Here is a 14,942-nt window from a genome sequence, read left to right on the forward strand (position 1 = left end):
GATCTTCCCGGACCGGGGCACGAACCCGTGTCCCCTGCATCGGCAGGCGGACTCTCAACCACTGCGCCACCAGGGAAGCCCCCAAATTCCTTGTTTTACAAAGGCAGCCTGCTGGAGTGAGTTAGTTTACAGACCAACTGGGAACTTGGGAGGAAAAAGGAAGTGAGAATCAGAACTTAAAAAGACTTCTCTGTGATCCTGTGCTAGAAATGAACTGGTCTATTTCTTCCTGTGGCATTAATGTCCAATTGGAAATGAAGTGAATACAGGTAGAGGGTATAATAGGGAGTTAATAAAGTTGTTGGGAAAGAAGCCCTACTTCCTGTTCCCTGAGGGTGACCTTTTCTTCTTTCTTCTTTTCCCTGGAATACATTTTCCCTTTTCATGTCAGTCTTTGCCATATCTTGCTCTAACAGTCTTCTGCGATGCCCTTCCCACTGATCCTGTTCCAGTCTGCTCACTTTTCTTTACCCTTTCACCACTATTTTTTGAGTTTGTGGCTGCATAAAGATTCTTCAGTCTTTTTAATCTCTGTCTCAGCCAGAGTGGGAAGTCCCCAAGTTGGGCAGACTTTTTTCTCTGTATCCTAGCAATACACTTGGGATGGAGTATGGAGTATTTTATATCGGCCCCTACTGCTACTGGGGTTGGCTGATAATCGTGTCACTGATTGGTCTTACTGATATGTGCTGTTAGGTAGAGGTAAATGTTTGTTTTTAATGGTCCTGAATGGCAGAACTGATGAAATTCCTCTTCCCTAATATCAAGGTCTGGGAGGGCCTGAATGTAGTGAAGACAGGGAGAGTGATGCTTGGGGAGACCAACCCAGCGGATTCTAAGCCGGGCACCATTCGTGGCGACTTCTGCGTTCAAGTTGGCAGGTAAGTTCCAAGGGACACTAATGACTTTTCCTCAAAGCCACTTAACTTGGGTTTAAAACAAACATTTTTGGCATATTCCAAGTTTAGAAAATTTTGAACGTTTAAATTAGGTGGTAATTATCATTGGATGAATGCTCTCTTAAATAGTTACTTCTCTAGGCTACTTAAAATTTTAGCCAAGGCATCGCACAAGGGAGCTGCCTGCGGTGGGTCCTTCGTGACGGCAGAAAGTGCGGAGAGTGGAGCAAGGAAGGGGTCTAGCCTTGGCTCTGCCCTTTGTGGTGCTGTGTCCAAGGGTGTGTCACTTTCAGCCTTTTTGGTTCCCTCACTCATACAGAATCTCTACAAAAATTTGTATAGTTATGAGACTCAAACGGAAGAAAGGGATTGTCAGTGAGCGCGAATGTTTTGACTGGACTTTGCACATTAGTGTCGTAAGAAAATACAGCAGCAATGGCTGTTGGTAATGAATACGTCACATCTAGTTTGGGTTTTGGTCTGGGTATTCCTGTATTTTTCAAAACTTGAGAAGTAATGTTTTGTGGCAATCTTGGGTACAAGCACTGTTTTGAAAATTTAGAAGCATAATAAAGTTGAACCAAGTGATGCTTTTGGCTTAAGTACTTTTATAGTTGCTTTTAAGAGGAGATACTTGGGGGTGGTCAGCTGCTTCAAGGAGCAACTGGCTGAAAAGGTCTTCAGTGACTGTCCTTTGCTTTATCCATTAAACAGACTTTTGTACTTTAAAATGTGGTAACTAGAAATTGTTCTCCTTCTTAGGAACATCATTCATGGCAGTGATTCAGTAAAAAGTGCTGAGAAAGAAATCAGCCTGTGGTTTAAGCCTGAAGAACTGGTTGAGTACAAGTCTTGTGCTTTTGACTGGATTTATGAATAAGAGGCGGACGGAGCATCAGTCCCCTCTGGCACCACCTGATGTGTCCCTGGGCACAGCTCTTCATTCCACTAACTTGGAAGCAGTAGGATGGATGTTTCTTTCCTAAAGTATATCTACCAATAAAGCCTTTGAAAACGGGGTGCAGACTCTGGTGATTACTGGTTACTAAGCTGGAAGACGTGACTTGGTTCCCTGGCTATCATAGTGTTATCCAGAACAAATTAATCCTGCTTGTTATGGAAAAATGATTTAATCCTTCTCAGCACCTGGTATACTTCCAGACTCTAGGAGGGAAAGCAGTGAGGCTGAAGAGGACAAGTGTGGCACTGGTTGTGTATCTGAGGAAACTAATAAGGAAATAATGAACATAATAAAGATCCCAACCACTTTAGCTGATGTAGAAATGCACATTTCTGTACAAAGAATTTGTTGAAACTTGGCAGAATGAAACATAGACTAGTCAAGTTGTCCAGATTTACATTCTTGTTGATTGCAAATTGGGCAAGTTACGTATGAGGAAATGGAAGCCTAAGGACACCTGTCACGTGAGGATGATACCATGGCAATGCAGGATTAAATGAAACAATGCATGTAAAGCAGTTAACCTAGTGCCTGGCCCGTAGCTGGTACACAAATATTCCCTGCAACCCTACCTCCCTTCTTACTCTACCCTGGGATGAGATATTTATCGTGCTTATTTCCTGGGCTAGTAGTAAGTGGTTACAATCCACATTGCCTGTTAATTTTGCGGGATTGGTACAGTTGTAAGATGATGCCAAAGAGCGCCTATCAATATAAATTTTCACTAGCATCTGGAGTCTGCCTTAAAAATGAGATTATAGAAATATGTGGGTTTATGAATACCTGTTTTCTTAGGAAACCGGTGAAAGCTTTTCATGCCACTTCCATATAAAAGACTCAACATTACATGTTTTTGTTTTTTTTTTGGCCACATGGCTTTGCAGGATCTCAGTTCCCCGACCAGGGATTGAACCCGAGCCACAGCAGTGAAAGCCCAGAATCCTAACCACTAGGCCACCAGGGAACGCCCTCAACGTTACATTTTTTTATGCACGTTGCTATACTATAAGACAATGACAAACACATCAACAGCTTGGTACAGAAGTGTCAGGATTCTAATTTCAAGTCAACGATTGACGAGAAATTGAACGTTTTCTAAATTATTTTTTAGTTTCAAGTGAATCTCATGTTTATATATGCTACATGATTTCACTACATTAAATGGCGGTTTACTGAAATTAGATCCTGGGGCAGGCCTGGGGTCTGCATTCTAATGTGGAGGTGCCCACCCTGGATCCACATGCACAGTGGCTAAGGTACCTGTCAGCAGCAGCAGCGGTTACTATGTATAGGCTTACTCTGTGCCAGGGTTGTTCTAAGAACTTCACGTACATGTATTCATTTAATGTTCACAACTCTTAGGAAGTTGGTACTAGTATCCTATTTTATAATTGAGGAAACTGAGTCAAGTTAGCTTAACAAGTGAAGGAGTCAAGTTCCAATGCAAGTAGCTGGCTTCAGACTCTGCTCTTGGCCACTGTGCTTTACTACCTTTATATAGTTTTCCAAGTGATGTGATAAAGTCATGAGTTTGGAGGGTGATGAAGTCAGATTTGGAGTGGTGAGAGCTAAGAGGAAGGATATGAATGTTAGGACTTAATTTGGTAGAACTGAATGAGGAAGGGTAGGCTATGGTGAGGACAAAAGCACTGCCTCTGGAGTAAGGTTGGGTTTTGGACCTAATCCTATATACCAGTTGGGTGTGTGAAAGTGGACAACTAATTCAGAACCTTTTATGCTTTCATAAAGCTGTACTTTAAACATATAATAAATGCATTTTTAAAAATGCATTACTTTTTATACAATTATTTGTTGTTAATAGGCAAGCCCTGCTTTGGCCTGCTTGTGAGGCTTGGAATTCTTAACAGGCCAAAAAGCGATGTTAACCTAGCCTCAGTAAGAGTCTGCAGAAAGGAAATAGTTGCTGTTCTCCCCGTCTCACAAGGCTGGATAAACAACACAGTGCTAAAGTTACTTGTTTTGGGGAAACATTTGTTCCTCTTAAAACATGGGCATAAAGCACTTTAGGAAACTAGTTTCCCAAGAGGCGCGTAAGGGTTTAAAGAAGAATGTATATGTCAAAGCTCGGGGTAGTAATTGAGGCCAACCTGGGAATTCCAGTTTACTAGGGCAACTGTTTTCAAGCCATTTAAGGTAGGAAGCAGGGCAGAAATTAGGTTCTGTCTCTCTTGGAGTGTGTTATATTTTTCTAAAGTGATGAAATTAACTACTAAAGATACCCAATCCGTCTCATTACTGTCTAACATCCATAGAATTCTCTACAAGCTGCTTCTGCAGTAAAAGTTGGATAATTTCCCACAGAGTCAGCTGTTGATAAAGGAGGGTGTCTGCGTTCCCTCTTAATGTAAACAGCAAGAGCAAGCCGGGATAATTCGTTTACATCCTATGAACCTTGTTGCTGAGGTTAACGGAGCTGGAAAAAAAAAAAGTCTCCTAGCAATCATGCCAACCCTGAAACACCATGTTCTGACTAAAGTGATTTAATTTCCCCACAGGGGGTCCACACTCACCCCTCCCGTGTTTTTTGCCTATTCCCTCCAAGTGAGATCCTGGCTCAAATGCAACTATGGCCATATATCCACCCATATTCTCTTCCTCTCGTCAGCCAGCAGTAAATCCTTCCTCACTTGTGCTGGCTTACCTTATGAGAGTACAGGTTCTGTGAGGGAGGAACTGATCTGACTTTCCCAGGTGCATTCGACTGCTTATAGAAGGCACTCAAGGGACTTCCCTGGCCGTCCAATGGTTAAGACTCCGTGCTTCCACTGCAAGAGGTGCAGGTTCAATCCCTGGTTGGGGAACTAGGATCCTGCATGCTGCGTGGTGCGGCCAAAAATAAATAAATAAATAAAATAAATAAAGGGCGGCACTCAATATTTTGAATAAAAAAGGAAATCCCTCAAATATCAAAGCATATTAAAGAATTGCTCATATACAACTTAACTTTAACGTTTTATTTTGTGTAAAAAAGGGCAAATTTAGTGAATTATTTTCATCTTGTACACAAAGTTATAATTTTAATGCTTTTCACATCCATGCTGAAAATCTGCAATTTGGTAAAAATGAAAGGAACATAAATTTCTCCAAAGGAATTTTTCACGCCATTATATACACTTTACGAGAAAGTTTCAAACACTTTCTCAATGATCACAAGTTACCAAGAAAATAAAAGATTAAATTTGTACAGATATTGATCTATTTATCAAATACATACAGAAATGATGTAAAAACCTTATGCAGTTTACTTTGACCTCTGTCCTCAAAAGATTTGCCCAGGGACAGATACTTTTCTTTTGTATAAATGACTGTGGCTTTATTTAAAATATGAAAATCAAAGGAAGAAACCCAGTTTAATCACAGTATTTTTAAAATCCCTTCCCAATAGTAAAGGATCATTACCAAATATATAGCACCATAATACAAATATTGACGGGAGAGGGTATTCACATCACACAAAATTAATAATAATAAAAACAAACAAACACTGAAAACCCGTGTTAGTATCCGTAGAATAAGAAGTTGATAACAGCTTTAGCTTTCCTCATACACAGCAAGGAAAAGGTTAAAGAGTTTAAACTACCAAAAGTCCCCAAATAATCCTAACAGGAAAAAAACAAAACAAACCCAAGGTCAGCAGTACATTTGAACCGTAGAATAGAATGGGGCTACTGAGTTGTACACCTGGAGTTGTGGCTAAGACATAAATCTCCTCTGCATCAACTCATTTTCTGTTCATCGGCAGCAGGGAGTTAGAGTCTGAACAATGAAGAGGGCTTCAGATTGTGTTTATTCGGTAGGAAGTCCTTACCAACATTTAACGTTGGTCATGGGATTAAGACACGAAACACTTCATAAATAGGTGGGAAATCTGAGAACACTCAGAGCCTGGCTTTGCTGTAGAACTGGAAGCTTATAAAACCTGGCTACAAATGAGCATTTCACAGAACTAATTACCAGGCTCCAAATCAAATCCCTCCTGGTTTATTCAGTTCCCTATAGAGCCCCTAAGCCCAGGGTACTGTTAGAGCACACGATACAACTGGCTTCTTGTGCCCATATCATGGAATCGGAGTCCTGGGTTTAATTCACTAAGCCTGAGAATAAAGATTGTTGTAACCCTTGCTTTTTGGAAGTCTTCCAGGCTTTAAGTTTGTAGGAAGATTCTTAAAAGTTAAAGATTTGGGAAGTGTGAGGATGTCACATTTACAGTAGGTCCCTCTCAGTAATGTTGTTTAAGATAAATATCCAGTAATTTAACAGCTGAATTCACATATATCTGACACATGAGAATCAACTTGGCATTGATATGATCTGCATTTATGCCCCTAAAGAGTCAGTATTAAGAAATGTTGACATGCGATTCCATACATTCTTACACTATAAAGTAACAAATTTTACTTCCAGTAGCAACTATAAAACCTTATGATATTAACCCCTCTTGCATAGAATGAGGTAAACCTGTGCGTATTACCAATGCTATTATTCCCAAAAGTAGAGCAATATTTTAGAAAATAAATTGCTGGTTTTTAATGTTTTATGCATTTTAAAATTCAAACAAAAAAAATCTTACCTAAAATGGTCTCCTGGGGCTTTCCATTAACATTTTTTAAAGCATTCCATAGGCTGAAGGACTGTAGAGGTTAATCATTTTGATTAATTTCTAATTAGCCCTACCTATATTCCAGAGGAGATGGTCAATATTACCACTCTGAAGAGGCCAGGCTAAGACCCAGAAGCACTTCTAGAACAGATGCAAGTAATTCCTGAGAGTTTAGTTTATGAACCTCACTGGTAAATGCTAAAGCTCTCTCATTCAGTCACAACTCAGAACGTCAAAAAATGCAGAGAGCAAACCTTTCACCAATTTACCTTTATATCCTTTTTTCAAAGGAAGCCATGTGAATTTTAAAATAGGGAATGTTCAAAATGGTCCAAATCCATTACTATTGTTAAAATTAATTCTGAATAGAGTTAAAGACAATTCATACTAATTATATATATATATATATAATTAGTATGAATTGCCTTTAAATTTTAAGAAAATTAAATTCTCTTTCAAATTAGTTTTCTAACAAATCCAGGATAGTTAAAAGCAGAGCTGGAATGATTTTGAAATCTAAACTTATCTTGGCTTTAAACAACTGTTAATTTGATTCTCCTGGTAATACAGAACATGTGTTTTGGGGTGTGGTTATACCAAGTATTATCTCACAGATGGAGAGAAATGGCAGAGAACTGATGAGAATCCCTTTTGTGGGGTATTTTTTAGTAAGGAAAATAAAATAAACTTAGGACAATATTGCATTTTCCCCAACCCCTCAACATGTAGACTGAGATCTTGTATATCTTGTCAACCATTCCAGTTTAACACTTTAGTGTTAGGATAATTTTACTCATTTTTTAATTAAAAGAGAACATATAAAAGTATCCAGAGTTCTTCCAGTTTCATACAGAACTCTAAAGAAATTTTCACAGAATGAAAAGCACTTCTGTACAAATATTTAAAATGGGCTGCAATAAGATGCCAACAAGCAGACTTAGTGACCCTTCCGTGATCTGTGTGGTGATGAGCTCTCCATGGGGCGGGGATGAGCTCTCCATGGGGCGGGGATGGGCTCTCCATGGGGCGGGGATGGGCTCTCCATGGGGCGGGGATGGGCTCTCCATGGGGCGGGGATGGGGGGGTTCAGTTGCATATTCTGTAGCAGAGGAAGCTGGAGATGTGACTGGCCTAACTTCCAAAATCCCAAAATCTCCCAACAGGTACCAAAAAGGTTCATTTGTAATGACAGTTCATTTGCATTTACAACTATATCCTTCTTAAATCATTTCCTTCAATCCTGCTACCTAAACTTTAATCTTACCAAAAAAGTTAGAATTTCAGTTCTTGTTAACAATGCACATAAATCCAAACTTGGAAAATATTACAAAATTCTTTCAAAAGCTTCAAATACAACACAAAAATTGTCCATCTTTATAAATTGAAAAATTTCCCCCCACAGCTAAAATAGTTTCCCTACCCACTTGAAAAATCTGGAACTGAAATTTTCTATGTTTAGCAAAATGTCCCGGTAGAATAGCCCCGCTGTACAGCCGGATTGATTATAAATCAGTCCTGTGTAAAATTCTTTCCCTCCCACCCTCAGTTTCTGAGCAACCTCAGGGCTCTTGTTTGATGTAGAAGTTGGCAGAGCCATTGCTTTCCTGATCAGAGGCTCCTTGGAGGAAATTATAATCCTCTCCATCTATCAACTCCTCCTTCAGCTGCAATGTAGTCACTGTAAGAAATAAATGTACAAGATGTTATCAAGTCTTTCTAGAATATTCAGATTGCTTCATGTTCCACCAGCTTCACAGTTAATAAGACTTCTTCATGTCTTCAACAACTCTTAAAACTAACCCCCCCGAAGGAAGAGCACTTAATTAATTTTAATTTTCAAAGTATATTCATAGTTAAGAAGAGTTCCAAAAAGGAACAATACTGCAAAATGGACACGGCACAAATGGACACTGTCAATGAAACGCTGAAGGTAACAGTGATCACTAATTTGACTAGAATGATTAGAAGTTTTCTCATGATTAAGTATTCACTCTTATGTCAATGTCTACATAAACAGCATATTTCTTGGATAGTTCTGAATAATAAGTAACACAACAAATGACGTTAACATGTTATTATCTCCAAGGAGTACCTAAAGACTCTCTTCATAAAAAAGATATAAATCTGATAATATTAAACACCTGTATTAAAACTAAAATGAAGAAAAACTTAAGTAATCATTTTAGGTAAAATAAAAAATGATTGACACCAGCAACATGAAAATCCTTGGTATAAAAAAACAGCTAACTTTGGGAATTCCCTGGTGGTCCAGTGGTTAGGACTCTGCACTTTCAATGCCAAGGGCACGGGTTCAATCCCAGATGGGGGAACTAAGACCCTGCAAGCTGTGCAGTGCGGCCAAAAAAGAAGACAAAAACAAAAACAGTTGACATTACCAATGGGATCACTTAACAGTAGTACTACCTGTCTGAGTCCTTATCTGAAGGCTTCTTTTTTTTTTTTTTTTTTTTTTTTTTCCGTATGTGGGCCTCTCAGTGTCCCCTGCATTGGCAGGCGGACTCTCAACCACTACGCCACCAGGGAAGCCCTGAAGACTTCTTTTTTAATGAAAACAAACAACAGTATAGGCGATCTTCAATTTATGAACAGGTCATGTTCCAACAGGTCTTTATTTTTATGGACAACTGTTTTTCAGTTTCCAGTATTTTCAGTGGGGTTTAGGTTTCTTGGTAGTCACTGAAGTCATGCTAGTCATAATTTTTAGTGACAGGAGGGCTCTTCTTACTGCATGGACAAGCAAGAAGAAAAAGAGGAATGTTTTCTTTGCTGGTCCCAGCACTGGTCTTAGGCAAAAGTTTAGGTTGTTTAATTCTGAGATTTTCCTATCTCTTTTTATAAACATCTCTTAAGTTACCTCAACGCAGTTAGTCAGTTATTCCAGGCTGCCCTAAATCCTTTCCCAGAAGCCAACCCTCTACTTCCTATAGAACACCTCCCTTCAAAAAAATTACTTTCCTACTTTTTAAATGAAAATGATCTCAGCTAGGTGTTAAACAAACACTAGTCTTAGTAACTGCCAACCTCTCAGAGATGTATTTGAGTTTCTTAAAAAGTTACTGTTTAACCAAAATTGAGTTGGTAAAGTTTCAAATAATTTAAAGAACAGGTGATCTTTTATGCTTATATTCTCACTGGAATCTAATCCCATGGTGAGTAATGCTAACTTTCTTCTTCAATTTCTTCAGCACAGAGATCTGTTAAGTCAGAGTTCACAAACTGGGCTTTTCCCTCCCTCACCTCTGCCCTGTGGTTCTTTCAAATTGACTGAATATTCTGAAACAGGAGATTTCATATAAAACCATGAAAAGTAGGGAGACTTGGTAACATAAGACTAGCATTCTTGAAGGGCTATTAACAGTGGGAACCAATGTAGCCTAAGGCCTCCCTCTGCACAACTTGTGACTCTCAGACTGGCTGCTCAGCCACTGAGTAACCACCTGTCTGCTTCCTGCAGGGACTGTCTCCAAAGGAAAGATGAAATTTTTTTGTTTCTTTTTTTATGGCTCTTTTCATAACAATTGGAGTGAGAGGATGAAGATATATATGGAATGTAAATTGGGAACTGCTTATACAGGGGGAAAAAGGTCAATTTATGAGAATTAGGACTCAGTATTTAGATGAGTAGTAAGCCAACTAAGTTTCATGAAACAATAACACCACGTGGAACAATATTAAAATGGCTATTTTTAAAGTCAAATAGTAATAGAAAAATACTTCATGTCTTGATTTTAGTTACAAAAGATTAGTTTCAAAAATAATGGTCTTTGACAGCTTATTTAATAATTTAAAGAATAATCTTTTGGGGCTTTCCTGGTGGCGCAGTGGTTAAGAATCCGCCTGCCAATGCCTGGGACACGGGTTCAAGCCTGGGTCCGGGAAGATCCCACATGCCGCGTTGCAACTAAGCCTGTATGCCACAACTACTGAGCCTGTGCTCTAGAGCCTGCGAGCCACAACTACTGAGCCCGCGTAACTAGAGCCCGTGCTCTGCTACAAGAGAAGCCACCGCAATGAGAAGCCCACGTGCAGCAACGAAGACCCAACACAGTCAAAAATAAATAAAATTTAAAAAAAAGAATAATCTTTTGAAATAACGCTAATTCATTTTATTTTACTTTGGTACTTGTTTTGGTAATGGTGTTAAAAAATTTAACAGCCCAAAGACTGAAAAGTGAATACACTATGCCTAGAACAATAGCAAAACACATACCAATCAGACTGCTGAAAGGTAAAGCAAACATGACTGTGCTTACTTTCTTTAAAAAATCCTTTAAAAAAATTAGTTAATATGATAAAAATGCTTTTATGGAGGATATCAAACATATAACAGTTATCCTTCAAGTCAAACCAACATGCGTTGTTAAGGACATTTGAACAATACCATGAAAATAAACACACGGAAAAGGAAAAAAACCCCAAATTTCATTAAAGGTGCAGTACCCACAATAAAAGGTTGATTAAAACAATATCTTGTTATATGATGATCAGATGGCTAAATGAATGAGAAAAGAATTACTGTGCTTCAAGACCAAACATGTTCCATTCAAACAGATGCTTTTTGGTTTTTTTAAAATGTAAGAAAAGTAAATTGAAATTCTAAAGCACATCCTGAAACTATTTGCACTTATTATTAACAAGAAAGTTCTGGATTATGCTTCTACTCATGTTAAAATATGGAAACAATGTTCTTAAAAAAAATAACTCAAGATAAAGGTGAAACAGTCACTCAGATGTGTAATGTTCTAATGCAAAGCTTCAGTGTTTTCAAGGAACCTAAAATAAAGCCTGTCTGGTATCTTCACACTTATCATTTCTCCTTTACAGGCCTTATTCTCAATGAATGATGGATGAAATAAAATAGATCCTGTGGCTGATGTCACTTTCTACACAAATGCATTTTCTTGGCTCTGTTTTTAAAAAGAAGTTACTTTGCTGACTTTACTCACTAACATTTCAAAAGACAATCTAACAGAAATCACATTTTCCTAGTTAGAAGTCCATAAATAGTAAATTCTCTCAATAGCTAAGCAAACCGTAGCTTTCAGAGTTAAGACAGCAATGTAGTCCCTACATAGTTTCACCACAGTAAAATCACATTAAATCCCACAAGATGTGCCCCTAGCTCAGAAGATACACACAATAGACACTAGTGGAAAGGGAAGTCACTTAGGAGGGCTTGTGGGTTCCATCTTGTATGCCTACTCCCAAGTTCCTGGGTTTTGCCAATCCTAAAAGTCAAGTTCTCTCACAAAACGTGACACACACCTTCAAAATCAGTCTAATGCTTAAAGAAAATACACCTCAAATGCAATAAAAATTCAAACATATTCAGAGCTCACAATATCTATAGTTAATCACTTAGGTTACAGAAAACTTTCATAGTAACAAGTACAAAAAGGAAAAAGTTACAGAGACAAGAAAAGAAGCTGAAAGGCTCTTTAGTCATTTGAAGGTATTTCCATAAAAGAGCAGATAAACTTGCATGTGCAGTCCTAATCCATTTCTTATACAAGAGAGGTATAGTAATTTTCTCTAGATATAAAGATATGAGTGATCTTCAGAGAAACAGACTAGGAAGGATCAAGATCACCTAATATACTGTTTAAGAAGGCAAAAGCTAAAGAACACATTTTAAAATGCAAAAAAAAAGGCTGATGACAACTTCAGGTGCAAAAATATTAGCAAACAGAGAAATGAGAAGAAAACAGAGCTAGGTACTAAGTCCCATCATGGTTTTCAACATATAAAAGGCATTTTAAAGACTGCAAATTAGATAAAAAATTGTTTAAAGGCAATAGTTAGGATATGGCAGAATATATGCCAAGGTAGATACAACTTTGGCTTTGGGGCTACTTGATCTGTACTCACGTCTAAGATTCCTCATATGCAAGTGAAGACTCTGACATTCTATGGTAACACGTTTGTTCTTAGCATTTACAAAGGGCAGTCTTCCTTATACTCTACCAGCTTAGCCTAACCAATTCAGCTCAAATTAAATGTCATTTACTTACTTCATCACTGTACATACATAAACATGAAATTATAGAAATAAATTTCACTCAAATTCAATACCAAAATTATAGAGGCATTATATTTCCAAATCCATGTTATTCAACTAAGACTGTGGTAAATGTTACTACCAGAACTAAAATCACACAGGAATACAAAACACATCCTGTCTACTGAATGAGACGCTATGGAATGCTATGAACAAAGCCTCATTTTTGGATCTGATTAATCAGATTGCTCCCTTATGGCATATTTCTCCCTCAGGTCAAGTCACGTAGAATTCTGCAATGCAAAACGTTCAACCATTTTAACAAAACCATGAAACAGTACAAGTTGTCTCACAATTCCATAAACTGAAATCACAGCTTTACCTGAATTTGAAGCTCAAAAGTGGCTTGTAACAAAATAAAAATCCTTCCCTGATTTATTTTAGTGAAGTGACTACCAAAGACTAATGAAAATGAATTTTTTAGTTGAAAGAAAAAGAAAAATTTAATGTCAGCATCTGTCATGCCAGACCATGCTTCTGTCTCCCACCACCCTAACCCAGACTTTGACCCTCTGCAGTACCTGAGATGCTGATGTGACCAATTACCTGTTTTGAGGCTGGGACTGAACTCTCGGCTAGTGCGGGGAGGTGGGAAGGCCTCCAGGGCTGTCTGTGCTGGAAGGGCTCGATATAGAGGGGGAGTCAACTCTTCGCCACCAGAGAAGCTCCTCCGTACCCCACCTGTCATGGGCAGGCTCGACAAACTGACAGGCTTCTTCCCAATTGGCATCTTCCTCTCTAAATATCAAGTTAAACTAAAGTAAGCTTTTACTTACATGTGTGGTAAGAAAACTGCATCATAACTAGGAAAGGTGTGCTGCCCAGGATACTCTGAAGAGAACCAACTATGGCAAGGTTTGTATTTCCGAAAACAAGGGGTGTGTGTGTGTGTTGGGGAGTGGATGATGGGGGAGATTATTTCTAGTCTCTCAGAGTCTGGTAATCCTGGTTCTTGACTCTCTAATCAATTTAAAACAAAACAAAGCAAAATGAACTACAGAGAGCATCGAGTGTGGAGAACAGCTGGCTAATTACCTTCAAAAAAATTTTAGTTTGAGGGGGACTGACAATCCAATGGCAGAGAGGGTTTTAAAACCCTACTTGTAGGCATTTCACTGCCCATATAAGCCCAAACAAACACTGTCCTTCAGGGAGAAATCAAACAGTTTAATTAATGAATTATATGAGTGGCAGGATTTTACTGATATGAAATGTGCTCCCCTAACTTTTGGTCTATAATTCACTCTTTTAGAAAACAATTGTAATTCTTACTCTGAAAAGCAGTTCTAAAATTTAAATGTTTGTCGCCTGCAAGTTCTTCAGCAACCTAATTTCTTTTGAAACACCCTTTGGTTACGGTTTCATAAGCACACGTAAGCTTTCAAAGACTTACACAATGCTTTTACCAACAACAAAAAAATAAGCTTTGCAAATACTGAACAACCAAGCATACTGCATTAATTTGATTGAAAGCTGAAGGATACTTACATATCTTTGTGACTATAAATTATATCTGTTTTCTTCCAGAGTTTACAAATGACTCAGGCAAGAGCAATCAGAAATTATCCTTTGCAAAATCAGAACTAAAAGACAAATCTAAGTTAGACAGTATTCTTATGTAAAATGATCTGGAAACCAAGCTCCTGTGAGTACACATTCAACTCTCAACTGCCAAACCAAAATCACTTGCAGCATTCATTTAGACGAAAAAGTCTAATGTACTACACACTTGGAGGTAAAAATGCAAGGAGAATCTCCAACTCTCTACTACTTACAATAGCCCCTGAAGATGGTACAGAAATTAGTGCTGGTTTTCCTGCTCTAGAATTACTAAGCCTTGAGGAAAAAAAGGCTTTTCAGATTGGACAGATCATGCGCACACAACAGTCTATATGATTCCCTCGACAGAACATCACCCTTATTTTTCAGAAGCACTAATTAATAGTTATCCCTCTGCAGCATGAACACAGCTAATTAAAAAATAGGCTAGAACCCGCGCACTGCAATGAAGAGCAGTCCCCTGCTCGCCGCAACTAGAGAAAGCCAATCAACTGTCTAGTTCTGTAAAAAATAAGCCCTAACAAAGAACACACCGATGGATGACTTTAGGTACAAAAAGACCAAAGAGCCATAAGATGAAACAACAGAGCCAGAATATAATAATCTGTAGACAAACTTAAAAACAAATAAAAGGTTCTGTGGCCTATCTGACTGATACAAATCTGCATGCAATGGATGACTTAGGTTCCTGGACCCCAACTTCTTTCTTATTCTGGTGGGTAAAGTTTTGTGGAAAAAATTTCTAATAAATTATTTGCTGAGTAATGTGAAAAAATAAAAGGAACAGTGTCCTTACAATGAAGACTGCTTCTTCATTCACAA

General features: G+C 38.3%; 2 protein-coding genes across 11 annotated transcripts in view; one reads left to right on the forward strand and one right to left on the reverse strand.

Annotated features, from left to right (window-relative positions):
• The window catches only part of NME2 (NME/NM23 nucleoside diphosphate kinase 2), a 4,134-nt gene extending 2,216 nt beyond the window's left edge, over positions 1–1,918 (forward strand). The window contains exons 4-5 of the mRNA XM_024751771.1: positions 769–881; positions 1,662–1,918. Of these exons, the coding sequence (XP_024607539.1) occupies positions 769–881; positions 1,662–1,779 (231 nt within the window). The 3' untranslated portion in view covers positions 1,780–1,918. The remainder of the gene's footprint in view (positions 1–768; positions 882–1,661) is intronic.
• Positions 1,919–4,820: 2,902 nt separating this feature from the next.
• Positions 4,821–14,942, reverse strand: part of MBTD1 (mbt domain containing 1) — a 69,607-nt gene continuing 59,485 nt past the window's right edge. For all 10 annotated transcript variants that reach the window (XM_024751731.1, XM_024751712.1, XM_024751720.1 and 7 more), the window contains one exon: positions 4,821–8,159. In XM_024751731.1, the coding sequence (XP_024607499.1) occupies positions 8,041–8,159 (119 nt within the window). In that variant the 3' untranslated portion in view covers positions 4,821–8,040. The remainder of the gene's footprint in view (positions 8,160–14,942) is intronic.

This window comes from Neophocaena asiaeorientalis, unplaced genomic scaffold (assembly GCF_003031525.2).
Source record: "Neophocaena asiaeorientalis asiaeorientalis breed wild unplaced genomic scaffold, Neophocaena_asiaeorientalis_V1.1 scaffold257, whole genome shotgun sequence".
Classification (NCBI taxonomy): domain Eukaryota; kingdom Metazoa; phylum Chordata; class Mammalia; order Artiodactyla; family Phocoenidae; genus Neophocaena; species Neophocaena asiaeorientalis.